At 40.7% G+C, this 26,643-nt stretch overlaps 1 protein-coding gene across 9 annotated transcripts in view; it reads left to right on the forward strand.

Moving 5' to 3' along the window:
* Positions 1–26,643, forward strand: part of DUSP16 (dual specificity phosphatase 16) — a 66,479-nt gene that overhangs the window by 20,881 nt on the left and 18,955 nt on the right. The window contains exons 2-6 of one of the 9 annotated variants that reach the window (XM_051636020.1): positions 6,830–6,910; positions 9,887–9,994; positions 13,426–13,466; positions 13,675–14,028; positions 14,657–14,795. In XM_051636020.1, the coding sequence (XP_051491980.1) occupies positions 13,798–14,028; positions 14,657–14,795 (370 nt within the window). In that variant the 5' untranslated portion in view covers positions 6,830–6,910; positions 9,887–9,994; positions 13,426–13,466; positions 13,675–13,797. Of the gene's footprint in view, positions 1–6,829; positions 6,911–9,886; positions 9,995–11,982; positions 12,011–13,425; positions 14,029–14,656; positions 14,796–26,643 lie in introns of those variants that run through there. The other 8 variants (XM_051635968.1, XM_051635977.1, XM_051636038.1 and 5 more) reach the window with 8 other exon arrangements.

The following is a 26,643-nucleotide window of genomic DNA, read 5'->3' on the forward strand; positions in this document are numbered from 1 at the left end:
GTAGCTGGAAAAATTAAAATATCCTTGTGTTTCACAAGCTGTCTTCTTTGCTAGCATGTTTAAAAGCCCCACAGCAAGTTTTGTGTCAGAAATAATAATGAAAAGATAACTACCTTGAACAACAAAGTTATGTGGACAGAATAGCTTCTGTATGTGAGTGTGCTTTGGTTTATCGGAGTGGCCGCATAAGAAGCATTTCTGTAATAAATCCCAATTCAATGGGATGCTTTGCATCCTCAAGAGTTGGCCTGAGTTTGGGTAGAATACAGGGACATTTCAGATTTTTTTAGATCAGGTCAGGGATGGAGAAAGAGAACAGAATGGTATAATGGTTTGTGTTGAAAGGGACCTTTACAATAACCTAGTCCATCCCCCCTGCTGAGGGCAGGGGCATCTTCACTAGATCAGGTTGCTCAAAGCCCTGTCCAACCTGACCTCCAACACTTCCCACAATGGGACACCCATAACTTCTCTGGGCAACCTATTCCAGTGTCCCACCACCCTCACTGTAAAAAAATTCTTCCTTGTATCCAATCTAAACCTACTCTCTTTCTGTTTAAAATGGTTGCCCTTTGTCCTGTCACTACAGGCCCTGGTAAGAAGTCACTCTTTATCTTTTTATGAGCCCTCTTTAAGTTTTGAAAGGTGAACTGAATTAGTTCAAAACACCTGTTTCCTACACCTTTTAAAGGTTAGTTCTCTTCAGGGTGCTGGCTAAATGAAGATGAGGCCAAAAGCAGTAACCTGAATATGGCCACATGTTCTTAGACTTTTAGTCAATAAAGTTTGGTTGGTTTTTTGTTTGGTTTTGTTTGGTTTGTTTGGGTGTTTTGTTTTTTTTTTTAAATAACAGAACCCCCAAACTGTGCAGTATTTGACAGGAAGCCAGTGTAACTCCCTTGAAACTGGATTGGCATGCCTGAGTCAGTGAAGTATGAGCTAAGAATCTGGCAGAAGCCTTTTGCACAAAGGAAGGCTGAGAGAGTCTCTCAGGAAGCCTGTACACTGCTAAATGTGGCATGTTGGAACATGAGACTGACATCATTGTGAGTTCATAGTAGTGAAAGAACAAAGTATCAGCCACAAATTAGACTGACCAAATTTTTAAGTCACCTCCAGAAACTTAATAGCACAGTGTGTTGCTTGTGCAAGCCATTTATTTCTACCCCAGCCTCTGACTACTCCATTTAAACTGCAAGTTAACCCTCTAAACTGTTGAAGGAGTTGTTCAGGAAGGTGTGTGTGTGTGTTTGAGGGGTGCTGCAGACTTCCTTCCTTGGCTCTTTTTGCAGTCTGACCTCAATCTTCACATAAAGGAAGTGATTAAGGACCACCCATCATAGACCTTTATCCTTCAGGATCAGTTTCCTGGAGGTAAAAACCTCAGAATTGCATACCAAAACCTAACGCATTCCTATGGGCTGCTCACATGCAGACTGGAAGTATGTCTGAAAATGATCAGAACACTTGCCAGTGGTTTCAACAGGAATTTATGTATAATCAGTAAATTATTATAAAACTAATCAGTATTATTTATTGTTGTACCCATGATCGTTGACAAATAACTGCTGCTTCTTCCATTGCTGAATACCTATGAAATAGAAGGATCTCGTGGTTTGCAGATGTTATACTTCTTTCAAAGTATTTTAGTTGGCTCCACATGCACTGAAGTTGATCCATTCTGTTGATACGTTACTTCTGTTATTGCAGAAGTGTATTGAACTCTCCTAGATTGGAATTACTTTGGCAACAATCAATGCCTTTGTAGTTGCTTTTAAGGACTGTGTAAAACAGCATCTCTGCAAATTCTGGAGAAATATAAAATCTTGATTATAGTTTTTTCAGAGTTGTGAATGCGTAACCACACTTCAAACAGGATAATACCTGTGTGATTTGAAGGGAGTACGTTTTGTTTCTTATAGTGCTACTCAGGATCCTGTCAGGCCCAGCGAGGTTGCTAAAATACATTCTTAGTTGACCCTTGTCTTTGACTAAGATGCATATAAGAAAATAACAACAAAATTTACTCCCTTGGTTTGGTATTGCGTGCTTTTGCTTTTCAGAATTTAAAATACCATGGTCCCTTTTAGTTCTCACAAAGTAGATGAAATGGCAGTCACATTTTGTCAGTTATTCTTAAAAGGCATTAATATATTTTGTGGGTATGTCACTCTTCTTCCTCTACTTAGATGGTAATGTTTATAGTGATGTAAGAGGCACAGCTGAGGGAACGTAAGTCACCCTCTGCTCTCTCTTTCCTTTGTAAAGATATATATATATATATATGGCTTCTCTTTTCAGCCAAGTAGTTACCATGCTAGAAATGTGGCTTTGGCACTGCTGCAGGTCTTACATAACATGATTCAAATTCAAAGAAACACATGGGATCCTTTGGGAAAGATGTACCAGAACACATTACCTGGAATGGAGCTTAGTGGGATATTATGGTTTCTGCTTTTGCTCCTGAACTGAGGCCCTGTTGGTACCATCTTGTCAATTCAAGTTTGAAAGCAATTGTAATAAGCAAGCCACCATAATTACCTTTTTGGGTACAAATTAGATAATAAAATACATTCTGTTCCCAATGTGTGAGCTATCAGGAATTTTACACCTCGATTAGAGATTTAGGTCCAAATCATCTGGATCTAGAAGTTGTAATTTATTTCTGGGCCTCAGTTCAGCAGATATTTTGTGCTGTAGCCCAAACCCCTTCCTACTCTGCAGAGCCCAGAACAGGAGACCTCTTAACAGGATTACTGCAACTGTATAAATTCTGAGAGTACTTAACAACTGGAGTTATTTCACCATGTTAATTGGGAGCCATTGCTGTACGCCATATACATCTACATTTCCTTCTCTACTCCCACTACAAGATAGTCAGGCTGTACTTTTTTGGTGGACTCACTGTTTTTCACCATCTATTCTGTTTCCTTCCCATATTAATGCCATTTTAGGAGAAACCAAATTAAAATGAACTGCTTTACTGTGTAGGACTGAGCTTACATATGTGTAATGTAGATGTTTTATTGGGCCCAGCACCCCTTCTGAAGATGCTTCTGTATGCTTTTATTGCTATGTTGCATACATTGCTTACAATATTAATTTTGTTTTGAGCACGCAGATGGTTTTTTTAAAGAAGTCTGACAACAGATTTAATTAAGTAATGCTTATTAGGTATTTTTTTAAAACTTGTCTAGAAGTTTCCCTGTACAGCTGACAGGACATGCATGCAGCTCAGTGCAGCAGCACTGTATTTTCAGACACAAGCAGGAAGAAACAAAGTATTAATGTTGATGGCTTAAAAGAAAAAAAAATAATAAAAAAATTCCTTCCAAACTTTCTCATGCCCTGATGTGAAGGGGTTGAATGTGCATGTTGCCTTCCGGGATGACTGGTGTCATTTCCTCAAATGGGTGAAAGACCAGAACATGTTAACCCACGACGTACCATGGAAGCAGTGTACACGTCTCTGTTCTTAAAGGAGATTGGCTGTGATCTTTAGTCATTCCATTTAATTTAAGAGAAGAGTCATTAAAAAGTCTGTTGCAAGAAATTCACCCCTGCCTCGCCCAGAAGCTATTCTGATTTGTTTCCCTAATAAAATTACCATCATTATCCTCAGCCTTTAATCTGTCCTCCTTCTTGTATAAAAGCTTCAGATCCACCTTCTGTTTTCATCATACAGTGACCACAAAGCAGATCAGAGTTGCTTTTTTTTTTTGTTTTGTTTTAAATGTTTCGCTCCTTCTTTGCAGGCCTATATTATTTGAACATCTCCCCCTTAAAGTCTCTCACTAGTGAAAAGGCCTTAAACTTAAAGGCTAACCATTATCTAGAGGCCCTGAGGTCCCATCTTCTTTCATGGGAAGCTTTGTAAAGAATTAGCACAGAGTGTTACAGCTTATGTGCTTGATGTTTATTTAGCACTACTCTTCAGAGCACTTCTCCTCCTCCTCTTAATCTGTTTCTCAGTAAAAAGAAAAGTCGCTGTTCTCATTGGTTTGCAGAGCTGCAGGACAGGGTCAGTCAATTTAGGATGTGTGGGTTGTGTAGTGGTTGGAAACCTTGATGTCATGAAAGGGGCTGCTGTAAAGCAATTTCATTTCACAAAGAGCAAGGAGATGCTAGAATCTCAACAGCTTGAGGTTATTATCTACAAATAGGTAACAAATCTTCACCATTCAGTATACAGGACCCAAATAGTACTTGGGATGTCTTGTAAGGACAAGCATCTGTCCTCTGGTTTTAATTCGGTTTGTGAGTTTTTACATTACATGCTGTGGCTTTGGATTGGATCTTTTACATAGATAAAATAATTTTATAACTTGCTGTAAATTTTATACATGTTATGCCAGGTACTTCATACAAGATTAGATTTTTAGGAAAGGACATGTCTGTAAGTTAGGAAAGGAGAGGTAGGTACTGAGGGCCTTAGAAGGATGCTGTCATGCTGGGCTGTTTCAGTCTCTCCATGGCTTGTGTCTTGCTGGATCCACCACAGCGCTGCAGCTGTGGGAGGAACGCTGCCTGTGACCCGACTGGTTGGGTTTGTTTAGCTGCAGTTTAGGGAAGGCCCTGAGCAAGAGAGGAGAGAAAAAAAGGCTTCCATTTCTAATTCTGGAAAAGAGAAAAAGGTATTTAAATAAAGCCAGGAGGACTTCATACTTGCCAGAAGTAAGTAAAAAGGAAAGTTTATATCCTTTTGTAATTCACCCTAATTGAAAGGATGTATATTTATTTTCCTGAAGTCAGCAGAAAAATCTTGGCCTCCTAATGATGAAAGCCTTTTAAAAAACTTTCTCCTAGGCACACATAGCTGAAGTTTCCACTTTAAACTTGGGTGGCTCATTCATATTTCACTTAATGGTAATATGGTATCCTCTCTCTCCCTCTGCCTGCTTACCACCAAGTCTAAAAAGGAGGAGGGGAGATATAAAATGTTTCTGAAAATTACAGGAAATGTCTGTTCCTTTAACAGCGTTGCCAGGGAATTTCCAAGTGTGCTTAATGCTTATGGCTGAACTTGCAGCAGCTCAGTCTTCAGTCATGAGTGGGTCCTGTTCTAAAAATGTGACACCTCCTTCCAGTAAACTGTGTTGAAATTAAGTATGTACTTTGTTTCGGATCTGCTCTTTGCCAGAATTAATTGTGCCCAATGGTGAAATGAGGGCTCTTGGGGGCTGCTTTAAACTTCTGATTTACCTCTGTTCGTTAAAGCGAGGAAAAAAAAAAAAAGTATATAGCTTCCTGAGGTGGTAGCTAGTTTGTTTGTAAGGACTTTGGAGAGGCATAGATGGCAGGTCTTAGTTAATGTGGAGAATTCCAGAGAGACTTCCTTTGTTTCCTTGGACTGTCAGAAAGTGGTCTCTGATCCTGTCTCTAAGCAGAGCCTCACTGGTGTTAAGTGCTAGGTTAGTTTTTATTTCCAGGGATGAGATTAGACAAGGGTATAGCAACAAATACAGTGAGTAGGGTGAGCTTTCTCTTTGTTCTCTGTTGCCTTCTGCTGGGCTTCTGGACTGGGGAAGAAGCAGGGGAGGTCTGCAGAGCCTCTTGCTGACCCCTGAAAGGGTATCTGCCAGCTGGCCTGGCAGCGGGAAAGAGACACCTGGCACAGTCTTCAACAGATCTTATCCATCTCTCTGCCCTGCTGCTCTCAAATATGTACACCAGTATGATAAAGATGGACAAGTGAGAGGATCTCCAGCCTGGGACCTCCCAGGGACAAACACGCAAGTCCCAGTCAAGGTGTCCGTCCCAGTGAGCAGAGCATGATCTGGGTAGCAAACTCTTAATTACCAGCCTGGGGGGCTCTAGACCCATGTTCTGCTCTTGGCCTTTGCAAGGTTTTTAGAGCAGTTGCCTAAAGACAGCAAGGTGGTTCTTGTAGCTCCTTTCCTTGTAAGGTGATGTGTGTTTTGGATCTGTTCACTGACTGTTGTGATGTCCTCAGCCTTCTGCTGTGGTGGCCCTTCATGGTTGTCATTTACTGTGTGGTTCAGAGCCACTCCTGGATTTCATACTAAGGCAGTGCTAGGCAATAATTTATTATGATGGTTTATGTTACAGTGATTAAGTGGAGCTGGAGCTGTCATCTCTTTGCAGTGATGATTTGAATCTTGTGTTTAACTGCCCAGGAAATGGTTTGGAATTGACACTAATGTGTTTATTTTTACTTCCTCATGTGAAGGTTGTAATTTAATTTGTTCATGTAGGAACAGCAGGTGTTTTGCATAGAGATTGTATGGGTATGGTTGGCAATACTGATCCATAATGATTGGTGACACCAGTGTTACCAGTTTCCACTCTTGGCTTTTTTTAGCATGTAGGAAGGTGGGAGTAATTACACAGGATATTCTGTTTCATTAGCTGCAAAATGCAGCTGTAATCAGACTGATTTATGGCAATCTCCTGTATTAACAGATAATGAACAAGAATTTGCTTGAATCCACACAAATACATCACCTGTGAATTAATTTTCTCACAGGGAGATGTGTCAAACTGTTTGGAAGGCTACTGTTGGTTGGAGGTTTTTTTATTTTTTTGTTTTGTTTTTAAGAATCTTAAAGTTTTTTCTTTTCTGTTTTTAAAGATAGTGGAGAGATTAGTTGTGGGTTTTTTTTCTTTTATAAAATCAGCATAACGTAACTTTCTATTTCAGACCCCTTCTATTTAAATGGATGCTACCATCTATGGATCTCTTCTCACCTAGGTTTTCATGCGTTTGGGGGAGTTTTTCAGCAGTTGACTACACTGAAACAGTGAAATAAAATTTTCTGCATTTTTTTACTTGTAGTAAGGTTTTTATTATTTATTTTCCTGTTTTTAGGTATTTCCCCCTGTTGGCCTTTGTATGTGGACCACCCTCTGGCATCCTGTTCAGCCCATTTAGATTTTGACTTAAATGTAGGTGAGTAGTTGCTTTTGCCATGAAACAATAATGAATTAATATAAAAGTATTCCACAATTTTCAGTTGCTTTGACTGGAAGGTTATACAGGGAGAATAATCTTTTAGAAGTCCAATAAAATATTTCCTGGTTGTTTAGTGTCCCAGGCAATAGGAAATTAAAAATGTTATGTGTTATAGTATTTGTTTGGAGTGGCTTAAGCATTCATTCTGAGTGTTCACAAAACTATATGCTGTGAATCTACAAAGGAAAATAATTTTTACATGGAAAGAGCTTCTTCCTTACATGGATGGAGAAGGGAGTCCCCAAATAAAGTCTCTGAGCTGTTAAATAGAGCGATGTGACCTATCAACAAGCATGTTCTGACACTTCCTATGAGCTCACATTCTATCAGTCAGGTTTCCCTGCTATAACATGTAATTAATGTTAATTATTCCACAGTGAGTGTCAAAGAGGTTGGCTTCTTGGTAAATGCAAGTGATGATAATCTGACTTAATTCTCAGAGTGTGTGATGGTACGTGGATGATACTTGCTAGAACATTGCATGTATTTGAGGGCTGTACTGAGTAAGTCAGTGAAACATAGTGTTTTGGTAGTGTTTTTTTTGGTTTTGGTTTGGTTGTAGAACACATTATTTCAAACACCACCATTTGTATGAAAAGCAGTACCTTACTGTTATCTAAATTAAAGGTCCATTCATTTTGTTTAGTCCAGCTATCTTAGAGTGAATGTGGTAAAAATGTCACTGAGGTGTAGAAATAGAGCAAGCTTAAAAAATTTAAACTAGAGGTGTCATATGAAGTTGGTATCCTTTCTGACTCTCTCTCCATTTCTCAGTTTTCAGACTAGTGAGTACAATGAAATGGAGTGACTCCTTTAGAATTAGTAATCAGAAATGAGTAATTAGTCAAGTAGGATGAAGGACAAGAGAGTACTAAACAAAATTTTCCTTCATCTATTTTTTTTTTTTGTATGGTCTATACTTGCTATTCTCATGAATGTATAGTGTGTAACCTAAAATGCATATGGCTGCTGTTTTTACAAGGAAGAGAAAACTGACATTATTCCATTTTGACTCCATGTATAAATCTAAAGTACAGATGGGCTGAAAGTAGGAGAAGAGGGAACAGCCATTAGCTGCCATAGAGATAAGCAAAGGTAAAGCAGGGTGAAATTCTTAAAACTGCTTCTATTTATGAACATGGTACCTAAATGGCAGTTAAGAAAAAAATTAATTAATCTGTATGTTTATTTGGGTAACTTCCTTGCTGCCCTCCACTCCTGCTCCACAGTGGAGTATGCACAGCAGGGTGGGGGAGTGTGTTCTTCCACCCTCCAACCAACAGGAGGGAATGATGTGCTTATGAGGTGATGTCACTTGCTTGAGTAATCTGAAAAGCCAAAAGACACCCTCATTCCCCTCGTTTGAGGAACACAAGACCTTGTTAATACATCTCTTCTTTCAAATCACAAACATTTGTAATGTCACTCCTCCATGGTCTGCCCAGAGGCAGGCAAGGCATAATCTTCTTGGAACTTCAGTTATATTTTTATTTTTTTCCCAAGATTTTACACTCTGTTGCACAGTTGTTTACCTTTGGAATTTACTGGCTTGCTTGCTGAATTCAGAAGCAGTACAGCCATTCCTCACTTTCACTAGAAAACTTATTTCCCTTGTGCTCCATAGACACCTTGTGTTTCTTGCTACTGACAAGTAGCACTTGAGCAAGGATCAGCTCTCCCTCTCCTTCAATGTCATTCTGTTTCTAGTAGCATCAGTTACAAGCATCTGTCCAGAACAACTTCTGTTTCCATCTTTCTGGGACAAGTGAAGGAATCCTGTGTTCACATCTCTTAGGAGTGGGAATTCATCCTGTGACCCCTAGGTGAGGAGTTCCTCTCTGATGCAGGAGTTGGTGTAAGCTTGTTTGTTGAGTATCACAAGTGGCCATGATGGCAGGGACTGGTGCTGATGGTATTGGCCCTGGCTATTGAACCACTTGCAGCTCTCAGCTCAGTAACACTGAAGCCAAATATTCCTTTGGAAACAGCTGATGTGCCAGCAGTGACATGCATCCTGCTGTTTAGGAGCTCCTACCTTTGTGTTTTGATTTGGCTTTTGGCAACCATTTTTGCGTTGGCGTCCACCCTAAGAAGCATGAAAGGAAATTTGTGGGGGAAGATAACGTTTTTCCTCATATGTGCGTCTGTTTGGCTCTAGAAAGTGTAAAAATACATTGTTTTAAAAATCAGCTCTCTGAGGATGAGTGTCCAAAAGCTGCCCTTCAGGACCTTCTGATGTTGGGATGCTGTGAAGTTACTTTGTTGGCATTTTGCCATCCAGCAGGAATGAATGTGGGAGCGTTGCTGTAGGCACCTCACAAAGCAGGTATTAGTGACGTTGGTTACAAAACTGTTGAGTGTTTATGACACCAAGATTCAACTTCAAGGTTATCTTCTTACATGAGGTAGAAGCCTTTTAGAGATTGTAGCAAGGCTTCTAGAAGCTCTCTGCCAGTTCCTTAACTGAAGCAGAATTAGAGTGTCGCTCCGAGAGTTTTAAAAATACATTCTTGCTGCATCTGCCTCTTTAAAAATGGTTGCCATCATATGGGGCAAAGCCTGAGATAACTCAGAACAAGCATCCTCCTGTGATGTAAGGGAATTGCTTGGAGTTGAAATGGTAGAAGTAGAAATTAGGAGTGCATGTGAGTTATTGTGACTGAAGAATCAAGTGCCAGGTTTCCAGTTCTGTGCTTGCCCGCTTCACTCCATCTGAGCCATTTGGGGTGGGGACGTGAATCCCTGAGCCAAAGAGGGATCCTGTAGTTCTGTGGCAGCATTACATGTATATATTAGAGATCCACTGTTTTTGGTATGGAAGGTAGTAGGGTTATTGTTGCTTTGGTTCTTTAAACAATGGAGAAACTGTGAAGACACTGGGCGAGGGTGGAACACATCTTTTTATTTTTACAGTGAGTTAAAAGTTAATTTTCCCCTGGAAAAGAAGAAGTAACAAGGAGTGCTACACATTGCAGCCCATCTACAAGGAGGAAGAAGCCAAGCAGCATTACCAGAGTATATGTGAGTGACTTCATGCAGTACTGTCATAGCTTGATTACGGCTCACTTTTCTGTAATCCTCATTTTGGTGTAGAACATCCTGTGACTAAGATGGTTTCCTAGCTGGAAGATCAGCAACATAATGGCCTACTTAGGACAAAGCATTATGTTGCATCATTTTATGAGACACTATGGTGTCAATACATACCATTGTCATCTAAGTGACAAGTAGCAGAGAAGAAGGAGAACAGTCAAGAAATTGAATTTTGCCTTTTTATAAACTATGATTAGAAGTGAAACAGGTACTTCAGCTTCTCATAGTAGCTGAATGGTAAGAGCAGTCACCAGGAAAGGGAGGACAGCTCTAGTGTTTACATAAAGGAATCTGCCAGTTCCTCTTGTTTAGATAGGTCACAAGGAAGAGTCCCGAAGTCTGGTGGTACCAGAAACAGTGAGACCTTACCCAAAACAAAACAGGATTTCAATCACAATAACTTGAGGTGACATTACTGTTAAGTTTATTACTTTCAAGCCTTTGGTAGAATGCTTTCAGCAACTTAAGACATAGCTATATGTTAAGGTAATAGTGTTATTTTAAAGGATTCTTGACTGGTAGCCCACTTGCCTTGTGTTCTTCACATGCTCTTTATCCAGTCACCATATATGACTGGTTTGAGTTTTCTTTGAGGGTCTTCTGAAGCAAACTGATGTCATATGAGAGTGAAGGCTGAGACAGCAAGCAGTAAGCATTTAGAAAATGAGAAATATACCTAAACTGAAAGTTGCAAAGCAAAGATTACTTATGCTTAACTGTCTCCATTTTAGAGTTCTGTACTTTCTCAGCTGCTTTATTTTCCTGTTATTACTTGAACTTTAAGTCAGCAATTTAGCCATCAAAACAAACTGTCTAGTTCACGAACAAACTGTCTAGCTCACAAAAGAGCTAGAGCCAATTCCCACTAGAGCCAGTGGAAAAGTTTTCATTGAGCTCAGTGGGTTTGGTGTCTGGCAGCCTTTGATATGAATAAGAGAGAATAAAAATTGGTGACAGGGCATGTTAAGAGAAATAAAGAAAAATGCAGAATACTTTTTTCTCTCTGCAAAAAATAATAATAATAAAAAATAGACAAAACTATCAACTTTCACTTTTTTCCCACTGGCATAATGGCATAGTCTTTTGATATTTTCCAGCCTGTCTACAGAAACCCTGAGTCCAGTACATAATGACTGGTCTATCAGGGGGATCACACCTGCCAACAGAGTTGCTAAGCTAGGGTTTGGGTTTTTTTTTTAAAATAGGTTTAATTAAGGCTCAGTATAGTAATTTTCCAATAATTTTTGTAGTTTAGAGCAATATGCTGTATGCACTGCTATATGCTTCAATTTATCTGGCCAAGCTGAAAAGCACTGGCTCTGTAGCTGTAGAGTCAGGGCAAACAGAAAATCACATTTTGTCATCCTAATGGCTGTTTGTGTGAAACCTGGTGGTTTTGTTGTATTGCTACATGAAAGGCTTACAAAATAAGTTCCTTTCAGTTCTCTTTTTTGGGTTGTTAAAGTGAAGTTTTTACTTTTTACCGAGTTTGATCTAGTTAAGATTTTGTATGTTTAGATTTGTATTACATATCTAATGAGTAAAACATCTGCTGACGTGAGATTTCCCATTGCCATGTTACTGTAACAGGACTTTTAGTAAACCATCAATAGTTTAGTTTGAATTAATTACTTCTCCTCCAATTAGGATACACAACAAACATTTCAAACTGAAGCATGTAAAATTATTATTTAGGAAAAAAATATAGAGAGTCTTCATCCCCATTTGTACCTGTATGTGCATTAAGAAGCCAGGAAAATGCATCCTCATCACTCGCTTCTGTTTACAAATGTTTTTCTGCCTCAAGAGTGTCAATCAATTGAATTTTTATTGTCTTCAGCTGGTCACTTTGGTTTTAGGACAGTTGTGTTACTTTGCTTTGTCCCACCCAGCAGAAGGCAGAGCCGCAGCCTGGGCCGGAACTGACCTAAGACTCGTTTGAAGGTGTGTGGCACCTTGTGCAAGAGCTGTTGCATAGTTTTGTGACCTCAAATCGCTTCCCCAAAATAGGAAAGGGAATGCGATGATGTGAGATACACAAACTGTGGAGATGTGGTTTCTTGCAGAGTTGACTTTAGCCTGCACTGATTGAGCCCCTGTCGCTCATTTTTGAGCAGTCTGCCTTTACCACAGAGGTGAGGACTCTGTCAGGCATCTCCTCCTCCCATGTACAGCTCTAACCTGTCAGCTTCACCACCTTGGTTGAAGAAGTCACCACCTTCAGTTATCTCCTCTTGCTGGAATTAATTACCAAGGCAGCTGGGTGTGTGGCCTGTGTTTCCTCACAGCCTTAGGTAGAGACTGTCAAATATCCGTGATGGCACAAAGAGACCAAGTGTTGAACTGTGGGAGCAAAGCAACTTGACTTGTGTTTTCTATTCTATTTATATCTACAGCACTATATGCCTTAGAGTGCGGCTAAATCTCTTATGGACAAATGTGGCTCCTTTCCAAGGAGTTTTCCTATAGGGGCTTGTGCCATCAAAATGGATTTTGGGATACTCTGAGAAGCCTGAGGACAACTGTGAGGCAGTAATACAAATAGGTGGCGAAACATGTCAGGTGTTTTTACTGCTGCTGATTAGATTGATGTGGTTCAGGTGCTGCCAGGATCTAGTTTTACAGAAGCATAGTTTGCTTCAGATATTATTTATCTGAAAAGTATAATGCACCTCATGGAACTGTCTCACCTGCTCCGGAAGGGCCAAAGACAGTGCACACTGCTTTGCCTTTCAGTAGTGTGTTCATGCGGCCTCTGTTCTGTGCCTGGTGATTAATTAAAATAAAATGCTTGTGTCCTGATGTAGCATCTTGTTTTTCTGGTTTCTCTTCAACCATGTTCTTAAAGGAGAGAGGTGGATTTAAGTTTTGTCCTTCCTTTGATACAATTTCAGTTCCCCGACTTGCAGTGCTGATTTGTGAAATACTTTCCAAGGCATTAAACATTAAAAACAAATCTTAATTAATTTTACAGCTTCTTACTAAGCGGTGAAGTGCTGAAAGGCACCTAATTGGTTTTGCTATTGAAAGGAATACTATGATTTAGGGCAGTATCTCTTAATTATATTCTAACAAAGTTTTGTGAAGAAGCAGAGCTAGTGGCAGCAAAAGTCTGCAATTAAGACAGGGTACGTTGTCTGAAATGCAAGATAATTGTCCAGGCAAGATTGTTGGAATAGATTCAGAGACTGTAGTTGCAAGTGCTCTCTCTAGGTGTTTGGCGTATGCAGCAGAGAGAGGAATTATTCTATGATATAGACCAGTGTGCAGTGAGGCTTGAAGTTGGATGTTTTGTTCTGCAAACTTGTCTTGTTTATGGTTGTGTGTTTTTGTGTTTTTTTTTCTTCCTCTTCTTACAGGCTCTTAGTCCGGAGTGTGAAGCTGATGGGTGGGAGCAAAGGTAAAGAATGATGTAATGCAGCAGCAGCCAGAAAGCATCTTTTATTTGAGTTGTGAAATGGCTGCTCCGTAGTCATCTCCCGATGAATCAGATGTGAGGGGCTGCTTTGTGGAGCAAAGCCTTTGTACCGGCACCCCAACTGGAAGCAGGAGGAGACATTCCGCTGAAGAGCTCTTTCTGAAAATGGGTTTAACTTTTCTTTTGCCAGTCGCCACCAGCATGACCTCACACCCTTCCAGTACAATGGTGTGGCTAAGCCTTTGAGTACACAGCCATTACATCATCGCAGCCAATTAGAGCGGGAGGTGGTGAAAGAGGCCTCATTGTTGTCATGGCCGATGAGATGATCAGGACTCAACTCATCGTCGCCGAGAAGTTGGTGGCTTTGCTGGAGAGCGGTGTGGAGACCTTGCTGCTGATTGACAGCCGCCCCTTTGTGGAATACAATACATCCCACGTCTTGGATGCCATCAACATCAACTGCTCCAAGCTCATGAAGCGGAGGCTGCAGCAGGACAAAGTGTTGATCACAGAGCTCATTCAGCACTCGGCGAAACATAAGGTGGGGGCCGTTTGCCTGTTATTCCTTGTGTTTGTCTAAAGGAGCGCCTGGAAAGCGACTGGGAATGATTTTTTTTCTTTTGGGAATTCATTTTTGGAAAAAAAACAAAATACGGGGACTGAGGTTTTGCTGGGCTCTCACCTGATTTAGGAGGCCATTGGTGACTACTTTCAGTTTATCTTTGAGATTCTTTGTAGGCAGCTCTTCTCCAAGTGACAGAGTGAAGGGGAGTGATTTGGAAATGACTCAGAAAAAAACGCTCTCAGGGTTCTTGTATGTCTTGAAAAGCACAGTTCCTTAAATGTCTGTAATTAAGACAGGAAAGATTCTCATTCTTAACTTTGAAGGATTCCTTGGGGTCTCTGGTGTTGGGGATTGCTTAGCAAGGGGTCATACAGTCCAATCCTGGCTTCTACTTGCTGTTTAAAATACTTGTCAGTGAGTAGTTTGATGGGGTTTTGGCTTTGTTGTGGGGTTTCTTCGTCTAGTGTTACTAGTGAAAAGAAAATCGCTGAGTTGTTTAAACTTAATGTGTATCTATGTGTGTTTTGTTTTGGTGCAAGTGATAAGGTGGTGCTTTTAATCATCTTCTTCCTTCCTATCTTATTCTGAATTACTTGTGTTTCAGATTGAAATTGATTGCAAGCAGGAAGTGGTGGTGTATGACCAAAGCTCTAAAGATGTGACCTCTCTCTCATCTGACTGCTTTCTTACTGTGCTCCTGGGCAAACTGGAGAAGAATTTCAGCTCTGTGTACCTGCTTTCAGGTATGATGTACCAATAAAAAAACCTGAAACATTTGAAAAAGGAGAAGGAAAACGCTGTCATTATAGCTGATGTGAACACAGTTTTGCAACAGTGCTGGTATAAACTTCAGTTACAGCATAGCTTTTACTGGAGTTCTTTATGTGCATATAGTGACCCCCATCATACAAATAATGCTTAGAAATGGCATCTTAGAGGGGATATGTTACATCATTAGTGCTGTGCACCTGGAAATTGGTCAATACAGAGTTTTTTAGATGTGCATGTCTGCTATTTTAGGGTCAAAAATAGTAAAGGAAATGTGCTTCCCTGATCCTCTAAGTATTGTACATGCTAGAAGGAAAATCTCTTCCTCACTCTGTTTTTTTTCCATTGTGTTTTTTTGTTGGGTTTTTTATTTAAATCCCAGGTCAAAGCATCCATAGAAATTCAAGTCCTTGTAATACAGGATTTGTTGGTGCTAACGTGTGCTTGTGTTTTTATTTCTGTCATGGAACAGTAGAGTCAGTGTTCACAAGATGGAACAAGGAGGGGCATGAAGTAGATCCAGGGCTGAAAGAAGAGGGGGATGATGAATACAAGTAGGATATTCATTGCAGTGACTCGATCGGTGATCTAATGAAGTGTATTACATAGTCTCTGACATGCTAGAACTACAGTCAGAGACTAAATAATTATGAGGAAAAGGGAAAGAACTCCAGAGAAATGCTTCCTCTTAGGAAGAAGTTTTCACTGAGTTTGTAGTGACTTCAGATGAAAGTGATAGGGAGGTGGTTGTGTTGCTGAGAGAACTTTTCCCAAACTATTTTGAAATTGCATACAGAGAAAATGATCAATTTCTGCACTTGGTCAGGTGCACATGGTGCTCATGTGAGATGTACTTACAGGCAGCTAAGCAGGGTTTTACTTCAGCTATGTTTGGTGTTTCCATTTTCTTTGCTCTTTTGGCAAGAATTTCACCTGTGGGTTGTGGACCATAATATTAGATTAAGTAATATTTCCTCCATATGGGCCACTGAGTAAATATGTGGTATCTAGGCACAGTAAATGTTTTATATATAAGAGCCCTGAAATACATGGTTAATACTCCCTTAAATTTAAAACTCTTATTTCAAAAATATCTAGAAACAGTTCTTAAGAAATCCTGTTATTGTTTGAATGCCCAACTCTGTTCATCTCTCCTGAGGTTTTTTTAATAACCAGAAGCCTATTACAGCTCAATGCAGCAAGACAGACTAATTTTTGTGATAGGAAGAGACAGCAGCTCTCTGATAACTGAGACACATTGTGGCAGGGAGGAGTTGGAGGGGGATCCTTAATAAGGCCAAGCAAAGGAGGAGAGTATCACAAAACTTCCCTTCCTTCTACTGTCCCCCTATAGATGAGTTGCATGAGACATGGCTTTGATCATCTTTTGCCTCTGCTGGACCCTGTGAAGGAGGTGGTCAGTGTGTCTCCATCCTCAGACTTGCCTATGGCTGATGTAGGAATGGACAGTACCAGGAAGAGAGGGTTCCCCAGCTCCCCAGTGGAGAGTCTGGGCAAACACCAGTTGTGGTTATCATAATGACACTATGAAAAATTGTTTTATTTCTATCATGTGGTACTTGTGTGTTCAAGCTGAAAATGCAACTTGAACCACATGCAAGAGTCTAGTACACATTAGCTAGCTGAGGGTGAACTTAGGCATGTGCAGTGGGTAAGGATTAGTGTCAGCTGGAGAGAAAGGCAATCTAATGTGTTAAAACCTTAGTAAAAGGAGAATTTTTATTTTAGCATGTCAAATGCATTTTTCTTAGCAAATATTAGATTTGAGAATTTAATCTCATTTTTGGTTACATAGCTAGTGATGGGGATATTTATGAAAGCAGTAACAACTGATGGCTTTAAAAGCAGTGGTAGAGAAGTATGAGGGAAAAGGGACATGTAAGGAAAGTGCTACTGATCTGTTCAAGGTAAGTACTTATTTCAGGAAGTGTACCCAACTAAGGTGAATTGGTAGTAAAGTTATTAATGTCAACTCCTTCAGCTCTCCAGTGCTTCCTTCTTTAATCATGAGTTGCTTCCATAAGAAAATACCTTTTCCAGTCCTGTTGTTTTCTTCCACCTATTAAAAAGCTAGCTACTTAACAAAAAAACACACACAAGAAACCTTTGGGGTTGTGGGGTCAAAGGAGAAGGTGCTAGATTCAGTCTCATAGAAAGTTCCTTGGAGGTTATTAATACGTGGCTCTAGGAAATGAGATAAAATGTATTATCTCAGCAAGCTGGTGACGAAGTCTCATTAACATTTATGGCCCATAATGAGAGTAGGGGTCAGTGCACCATGTAAAAAGAAAACCTTTGAACTTGTGTTTTCCCTGTGCCATGTGTTTTCCCTGTGCCACTCAATCTAGTTTGTTTAAAACAGTGACCTTTCAATAAGCACATCGGGATAAGAAAATATGGTGGGGTTTTTTTGTTGGGATAGAATAAGGAGCAATTAACAAGTATCTGAAATTCCTGCATCTGTTCTTCCTGCATCCCCCCAGCACTGAGCACTCAGTGAGGCAGTTCTTTGTTTAGGTTGTACATAAAGGTGTGCTCTACCCTGGAGGTTGTTTTTCCTTGAAGTAACTAATGTAAAGACCTCAAAGGCACCCTTAGCAATTAGTTTAAGCTCTTGATCTAACCTCATAAAAATATTTATAATCTGGTGGGGAATGTTCTCAGGAATTCAAATATTTGTTTTGGTTCTTAATTTTTAACAGTGTGCAAAATGCTGAAATGTGGGTACTAAAGGCTTAACCCCTCTCTCATCATTGCATCAACTCTGATGAGGTAAATAAGATTTGAACACAGGGCTGTGACTTGATTTCTTCTCTTCCTGTATTTTGAGAGCTGGATTTACTTTCATGGAGTCCTTTTCCTTGTTACAGTGTTTTTATGGTGCCTCTGCTTGCTCTGGAGGAATAGTTAAAAGCAGCTACCAGTTCTTGAATTAGCATTACTAAGACACCAGGAGTCTTGCTTAAATTCTGTTCTGCTACACTAATGGAAATAACTCATCTTCTACTTTACTAAAACACTTGCTCTTCCTTACTTCTCTTAATCTGATTTACTTCTGCAAGCACAGACCTCTTCATGATTGTTATCTTTTAAAAGGTGCCTGTGAAGAAGATGAAGGACAGCCTTTTTATTTTGTGTTGGTTTGGGTACAGTGGCTTTTTTTTTTTTTTAGAGAGAAGACTCGCACTAAACAAAAGAATTTCTGAAAGAAAAAAACAAAAGTATTTACTTTTCTGTATTTCCAACCTGACATTAATATTTTTAATATCCTAAACCAGAAACATGCTACTGGCTCTGAACTGAAACCAAAATCAGGAACCCTTGTACTCAAGTGATTGTGGAGCAATGGTAAATGTCCAAGAAGTACTAGCTAAATTTCAAGTACTGTAATGCAGGATCATAGAAAACAGTTTCACTGATCTCTAAGAGTTTCTTAGTGCTGCAAAATCAAACAATATTTTGCCAGCAAACCATGAAACGATGCATCAGTCACTGTCAATCACTGAATTGCTGCTTAGATTTCATGTACCCTTGGTATGTGATGCCACTGAGAACAAACAATATGAAAACAGTACATAATGCACCAGATTATAAAGTGTAGAGGTAGAAGGGGAGTTAAATATACTGGAAGCCTTTTGTGAGCTTCTAGAAGTAACTTTTACCCTTCAGTGCCTGTACACTGAGGTGTAGCTCTGTTTGGCTGTATTCCAGTGGAGCCATGCCTCTCAGTAAATAGCATCTACCTGATCTGTAGGTGTAATCAGGGATCCGTATAGAAATATATACATAGATATATATGTATAGAAATGTATAGAAAGATATACTTTCTGTTGCTTCATGGTTGGAGACAAAGCTGCCACCCTTCAAAGGGGGAAGTAAAGACTACTGGGAAAGAACAGCTGGTCCCATGTTCAGGTCAGATGAGAGCTGTCTTGCAAAGGGGTCTGTCAGCTTGTACTTTCTACATGCTACTTACTACACAGGTTATCTGTATAATTCAGAGAATTACTAGTAGAGGATTACAGATTTTCTTGGTGTCCACACCTGACTCACAGAACTACAGAGCACTGAGCGGGGTAGCTGTTCACCTCCCTTCCAAAACTGCAGCTGGACTGTGGGTACTGTCACCGTGTGAGAGAGGAGTAGTGTTGGCAGGCAGGCGAGGCCCAAATGGCAAATTGCCTACTGATCTTGGCTACCCTTCTGCCTATGGGTAACGTCAGCAGTGATGTCATTTCATGGATTTTGCTTTCAAGAGCTGTCTGATAAGCTTCTGTAGAGCAGAAAGCTACTGGAATAAACAGAAAACCAGAGATTATTGCTTTTGTATTTGGTGATGAACGCAGGTGATACGTGCAGTGGATGAATTCATAAGTTGTAAAGAAACAGCAAACAGAATGAGGTCACTGAGACTGGGCAAAGGTCCTGGAAACAAGATAGTGAGTGATTAGCCAGGGATCCTGTTGCAAAAGGTATGTTTTTGCTGGAACTTCCCAAATAATTGTTTCCTCCTGACCTCACCTAGCAAAGTGTGTGTGCAAAATGGGAGACTTGCATTAGAGGATGCAAGGAGAAGGAAACAAGGAAGGAACTCTTCTACAGCCTTGTTTATACCAGCGTTTTTCTTAAAAAATATTTGAAATTGGAAGCACATTTAAAGGAATCATAGTATAAAAATGCCAGGATCTCTATGGTACATTTATCATTGGGTTGTCTCTACTTGCCTAAAGCAAAGCTGGATGGAAAAAAAAGCTGAGTGCTCTCTCCCTTCTTTGTCACCAGAAAAACAGTGTGACATGGCAGAGCAGCAGATCTTAAGAATATTCTCTTATAGGCAGAGCTTGTCATTTCTGTCTCCTGAAGTGTCCAGGGCTGTGAGACTAATTTTTTTTTCCCTGCTTCTGCAATACCACATGCCAAATAGGAGAGTACCCAGTGTGGATTGAAAGGTGACATGAGTTAGCTGTGGTTTCTGCTGTCTGACTCCCTGACACCTTTTGACATGTGGATTCAGAGCGTAGTAACATTTGCTTGTGGCTGACTGAAGTTCTAAGTTTTCCTCCCAAGTCAGTCTTTGCAGAGTGCCTTTAGGAGAAGAGCACACCTTCAAATGGCAGTCATTGATTAAAATAATTATCTGCAAGCTGATATAATTGTAGCAGGAATGAGCTGTTAAATATCCTGCCAGTGTTTGGAGAAGGAAGGATAGTTGCACATTGATGCCAGCTTTCCTGATACTCTGACTGGTTGATGCCTTTAGAAGCAAGTCTCTAAAGACAGAGGTAAAAATCTTGCCAAGTGAGTGCAGTGTTCCCTAAGTGGTCCTGTAACCCACGGAGTGTGGCCAGTTGGGGGGGGGGGGGGGGGGGGGGGGGGCGGAGATGGGAGCCAGAGAGGAGCTTAGCTCTGAATCACCCTCTGCAAAAATCTCGCTCTCCATCAACTTTTAACAAGAGCCTAGAAAATCTAGTACCCTTAGCTGCTTCTGGTCCTCTGTGAATTGCCTCCCACCCTTCGTACTTAACATGCAGTTCTGAGTGTTCCTTTAGTGCCATGATTGTTTTAAGCCCTTGAAGAATGGGAGTAGGGTTTTATTACTTTCATATGTGTATCCACTTGCTGTCTTTTGAGAGAGAGCAAAGTTTGACTAGTGTGGAGCTCTCATAACATTTCTCAAACCCAAGAATAACTTGTTAAGTTTGCTTTTGTTTTGGATACCTCTGGATGCTTGTGAAACTTAATTGGCTGAAATTACAATGAAGGTTTTTTTGGTGTGTGGTTTGTTGTTTTGTTTTTTTTTCTTTAGAGGCAGGAGGGGCAAGCACCAGTGTCCATTATGCCACCTGGGCAGGAGAGGGGGGGCTTGACCCCATTCTCTCCCCCCGCCAAGCCTTGTTTGCTTAACCTGCCTCTTAGCCTTGTCTTACCAGAGGTGGAAACCCTCCAGGGCAAAGAACTTCCCTTGCTAGACTGTGCTTGTAAAACACCTGGCCTAACGGGGCTGCTTTCTGCACGCCGCCGGAATCAAACACACACCTCGCTTTCCCAAAGGCTGAGCCCTGGAGCCTACTGGAAGGATTCCCTGTGGCTGAGGGGACAGGAAGGGGATGGGAAGGGGAAGGCAGGCGGTGCTCCCTGGGGGGGCTCCCCAGCCTCGGCTTATGCAATGGAAAATGGCAAACATCCCTGTGGAGCCGAGCTGGAATGCGTGAATTGTAATGGCCTGTGGAGGTCTGCAGCTCGTTTAGGCAGAGTGGAAACATTGTAGATTCATAAAACTTGTGAGTCAGAAAGTTTACAACTTTCCTTCCTTACGGCGAGGGAAAAACCCATGCTGCAGCTTTTTGATAAACATTTTTCGTGTCGGATGGGAATGTGACTGTGGGAGTGCTGTTCAGTCACAGCCTCGATGGCCTCAGATCCGACTGGAGTCAAGTAACTGCTGAAGTTAGTTTTGTACATTTTGTCTTTGTGCTTTTTAAATTTGATTTTTTTTTTTAACCATCGTTTTCAGTAATGTTGCGTTATGTGTCTAGCACGAACCAGTGTTTACAGTAACAAGTTCTAAATTGCTATTAGGAGAAGGAAAAAAAAAGTTAAACATGAGTGTACTCCACCTTTGGTGAAGAAAGAAGTTTAGAATGGCTTACTTGAAATGACAGGGTCTAAATGTTAAGTTGTAGATGTATGTTTTTTTCCTTAAAAAGGGATCCTGATATAGTGTTTATTAGTCTGTGGTTATAAAAAATTCTGAATAATTAGTGCCCTTAATGAAAAAGCAAATTATGGCTTAAACTAAGGAGATGGAATCTTCTGCCAAACACGCAAGCTTCAAAGTCTCACCCTTGCAGTCCTTTCCCAGTACATGCATGTAGTCTTTGGTTTTTGACTGATCCATTGGGTCTTCCATCTTTTCCACTCCCTGCTTTAAAATAATTGTGTTTGATGCTGAGTTAACACTGATGAACTGGCACACAATTAGGTCTTCCGGGGAAAGGAGGGAAGTTGCTTTATGCAATAATTAATTGCATAAAACTGATTTCTCCCTTTGGACTTTTCTGAATGGTCAGAATCCAAAGGGGAGGGAAAAAATGAAACATTGGATTGATTTGAAGGGCACTTAAGAGAAATGCCAAAGTTTGCTGTCTACCCAGTGTACGTTGTTCTTGGGCTTTTGCAGTAGCCTCCATGACCTGTGAAATCCAGACACATTCACTATCTCTTATTTCTCCATCAGAAGCACAAGATGGAATCTTACTGTGTGCCCTGCATGAAGCATGCAGAGCTGCAGGGCCAGCTGAATCTGTGGCAATGTTGTATAAAACACTTCATAGGCTTTTCTTAGCCCAAAGCTTTAGGGAAGCCAAGCCCATAGGAGCTGACATGTTGTCTGTCTCTCTGCTGTCACCCACAAAATATGTTTAAGCTTGATGGTCAGCTTCAAGAAGGTATGACAAAAGGAGTAACTAAATTTAAAAAAAAAAAAAAAAAAAGGAAATTCTCGTAAATTCTATGGAGATTGGTACTGGTACAATGCAGGGGCTAAAGTTAGTGTCCCACTCTGAAAAGTAGCTTAAGGTTGAGTTGAGCTGGTTGTGGATTGGCTGGTGTAACCAAGCAGCACTTCTGCATGGATCCCAGCAACACAAGAGGAGTCCTTGGGAGCTTAGGCTGCCAATAGCTGCTTGAGGATCCCCAACAAGATGGGCAGCAGTGGAAGGTGGGATTCTTCTGTTCTGCAGCCCCCCAAATTACTTGGTTAGAAAACACATTTGCTTAGTGTAAAGATGGAAAGCTGCTTTTCTGCTCTTTACAGTCAGTCTCCATTAGTTGGAGAAGGTGGCCGTGGTGCTCGTTTTGGTTACCAAGCTCTTCTCCAGCTCAGTCTTTTCTCTTCTCCCTTCCTCCTTGGCTTTGCTGCTAGGACCAGGGCAAGAGGTTTTCTTTTGACAGACTCATAGGAAACACAGGAAGCGATGTGAAGACCTGTTTCCTCATCTTTCTTTCATTCTGTGTTTCATGATTGCCTTTACAAAGAGTAAGTAACAAATCTTCCCAGAACAAGTGCAGTGTAAGCTTGTGGATTGCATTTGTCATTGTTAGCGTTTGGATGTGCATGGAGCATTCCTCCTTGTAGGACTTATCTCCATACTTGAATAGTTACACTCGAAGAAGTGAGCTAAACCTAACGGGAAGGTCCCCTGTTTTCATGTTTCCCTTTCACTGCAGTGTTGTGGGCACGTCAGCTGTTGCATTTCAATTTCATACCCAACCTTAATCTGCCCTATCTCTGAAGTGTAGTTAGGTCTCTGTTCCTTTCTCACTTTGTCAGTCAGTATGCACTTGCCTGATTAGCAAAAGCAGCTACCTCTAGATGATTAAGGATAAAACTAGTGGTGCAGACCTCTACAAACGTTTGAGGATGGCAAGGAATTACAGAATCAGCTGTTTCAACAGTAATTTTAAAAGCAGCTTCAAAGAGCCAAATAGGATGGCTTCATGATTGATTTTTCTGCACATTAGAAATACGTGCAAGTCGAGACATAGGACGAATGTCTGAAGGAACATCTGTGCTATATTCAGTGTGCATGCAAAGGAAAGACTTATTAAATATGTGTGGATGGGGAGATGCCTCTGAAGCTGGCCTGTCTGGCTAACATAAGCATTGGTGATTACAACCAGCCAACAGCCCAGTTAATGTAGTATGTCATGGAAGCATGACTGAGCTGCTCAAGGTGAACTTTGAAAGCTGGTAGGAGAAGAAAATGGGTTTCTCCTCTTTTTCTGGCACCCTGCAGTGAAGTATCTGGGGGAGGAGGGAGGCAAGGGAGCAAAGGAGGTACTGGGCTGGTGGATGGGGGAGGTATGTGGGGGGGATGCAGATGTTGATTTGCTCAATAACAGACAAAATTTAGTATTAATAATTTCGAATTAGTATGTTTTCTGTGAAACTGTCTTGTCTAATTTTGATTGGCTACGTCTTTGAGTGGTTTGACCCATTTGAAGGAAATACCAAGACAGGGAGGAGAAAGAGAAACCAGCATAACATGGAACGAACATAGGAAACATCTGCCTTTTTGCCCTCAGTTTTGTGTCCTATTTTGGCATAATTTACCTGGAATGGTTTTACAGAATATTGGGTAAAACCAGTAAAACATTATCTGTACTTTACAACTCTGTATTAAGTGTTCACATCAAGACCTTAGGACTTAACTGGCCTTTCACTTGCAAACCTCTATCATTTACAGAGCTACTGTCCCAGCAATGTGGCATGTCAGCCCGCAGCAGGATGGAAGGCTCCTGGTGTGTTTCCATGTAGTGTAACAGAAATGAGCTGATGTAAATGCTTGTGGTTCTCAGTAGTTATTCCTCTGCATTAACTCAGGGTTTGTCTCCAGTAAGCTAATGAGTCATGAGGATCTGAATGGCTTCTGTCCCCTTCGTGAAAGGTAGCTCTGCCCCAATCAGTAACTCTTATCTAGCTATCACTTGTCACCTGATCACATCCTCTATCCCTCTCCTCTTCCAGCTGCTGGCAGAGTTAGTTGGGAGTTTTATTTATATGAGGATTTATGCAATGAATCTGTAAGAAAGAATCACTTTTCCTGTGGAAGTTTGCTGAAGCATTTTCATCCCTTCTGGGTTTGGCCCTAATTGGTTTCCTGAGTTGGCTGAGAAGGGAACTGAAACTTCTGATACCAAGGTTCCTTTAACCATCGTGCCTTTATGATCACAATCAGTTTGGAAGTGGTAGTGTCTTGATCAAAGGAAAGTCTGTACTTGCCTCTTTGCAGAACCATAGCAACAGGGTTACTGGATCTTCCCAAATTTCTGCTAATGGCTGCGGAGCCTTGTAAGCAAGAAACACAGGCTGTGCCGTAAAGACCTCGGAGGTGTTGGGTTTTCTGCCACACACACAAGGGCTTAGGCTGCAAAGCCACTCACAGCTTTTGGTGCCTTAACATGGTTTTGTAGAAACTGTTGTGTGAGCAACCACAGGAAGTGAACAGAGCACATCGGCACAGGAACGTGGTCCGGTCCTGCTGTGCGTGAAACGTGCTGCAGCCGGGGGATGCTGGCCACTTGGTTAGAACTGGAATCATTTCACTAGTCTGTTCATGTTAACCTGAGCAAGAGCTGGGTTACCTTGGGGCAGTTAGAGAGCTTTGAAGTCTTCTGATGGGTCATCTAAAATTAGAGCAGAATTTAATGAATTGATTTTTGTCTTAGAAATACAAAGGATAACCAGCTGAACATCAGAGTTTACTGCTGCTACTTTGATACCTTTTGCTTTCATGTTGGAAAATAGATGATAGACTGAAATAACTTGTGTCTTATGTTACTTGAATTTGCTCCCGTAGTGATGGAAGTCATCATCCCCAAAGCTTTTTTCCTTCAGACTCGGGTAGGGTCTATTATGCAAGACAGACTTAAGTACTGTTAGCCAAAGGATACAGTGACTTACCCATGTGCAGTTGTGACAGAAGTGACCACCTATTTAAAAGTGAAGAAGGAGATGCTTTGTGCTGCTTATCTTGCTTCATCATCAAGGTTTTTAGATGTAATGTCACTACTGGATGAGCAGTGATGGAAGAGTCTTCCTTTTAATTCATCAATACCAGAAAAAGTAGAGTGAAAAAATTAAAAAGCCTCCTGAGGGGGAGGATCTTTTTAAACACAAGGAAAGTTGTATAGAAACATGTATAATACATAAGTTACACTGCTTCCTCCTTCTTCTGTCTATAACATTAAAATGGAAGAAGTGATTTCATCCTGTTGAATGTCAAGAAAGCTGTTTCAGTTCAGCTTCACCACTGAGAATACAGAAAACCTGTATGGTCCATAAGCTGGTTGGGGGAGCATATTTTGAGGTGTTTTGTCAGTCATCTGTTTCCAAGGCCCTGGTGAATGTATCAAAGACTTCAGTGAAACTGTTAACTCAGTAGCTCTCTTAATTTTTTTTCCTCACAGTTTTAAAATGCTGTTGTGATTAATATATTATTTGCAGAGGCTGGAGTAGGGAGAAAAGGTGTTATTTAGAAACTAGCTCCAGAAGAAAAGTCTATTTTCTCTTCTTAAATCAAACTGCACAGTGCTGCCAATAGCCCTCTTCTGAGTTACAAAAGGAGATTTAAAGATTGCATTTCCCTTGATGCAAAGGTCATCCTCAAATTTCAGAATCTGAAACTAAACTGGTCTCATCACTCTTTTAATGCTTTCTATCTGCATTCCCACCTGTACACTCAGTTAATTTTCTAAATGTGTCAAGTTTGGTTTTTTTGAGGACAGTCTGCTTCATTTACAGCAGCAGTGCACAGGGAGCTCAAGTGCTTAGGCTTCAGATTTGGGGACTCATGGGGGCCATAACCTGTGATAGAAAACAGAGACACATCTTTAGCTGCTGTTCTTTTCTTAAATATATCTATTCATTTTAAAATACGTGTATTTTGTATGTCAGTGCAAACTTCTTAGAAGTGAAGCTTATAATGACCATGTGCACGATTGCTGTTGTTCCAGACCCACGATACTGTTTGTTGCACTAGAAGAAGTCATTAGTTTAGCAGGATGCAGACTTATCAAGATGAAGGGTTTTTTTAGTATGGGTTTTGTTTGTTGGTTTTTTGAAAGCATTTTTGCCACGTACACTGATCCTAGGACCTGTTTCTCCTATTGTGAGTGCTACAAATCAAAGCCAGATTTGTTGAAAAGCTACTAACTTCTTGCAATGGCTATAGAAGGTGGCAGGAAAGATTGATTAATGTTTGAAACAAATCACTGGTTTCATACTTTTTCAAGTCAGTT

This window comes from Apus apus, chromosome 1, assembly GCF_020740795.1.
Source record: "Apus apus isolate bApuApu2 chromosome 1, bApuApu2.pri.cur, whole genome shotgun sequence".
Taxonomy (NCBI): Eukaryota; Metazoa; Chordata; class Aves; order Apodiformes; family Apodidae; genus Apus; species Apus apus.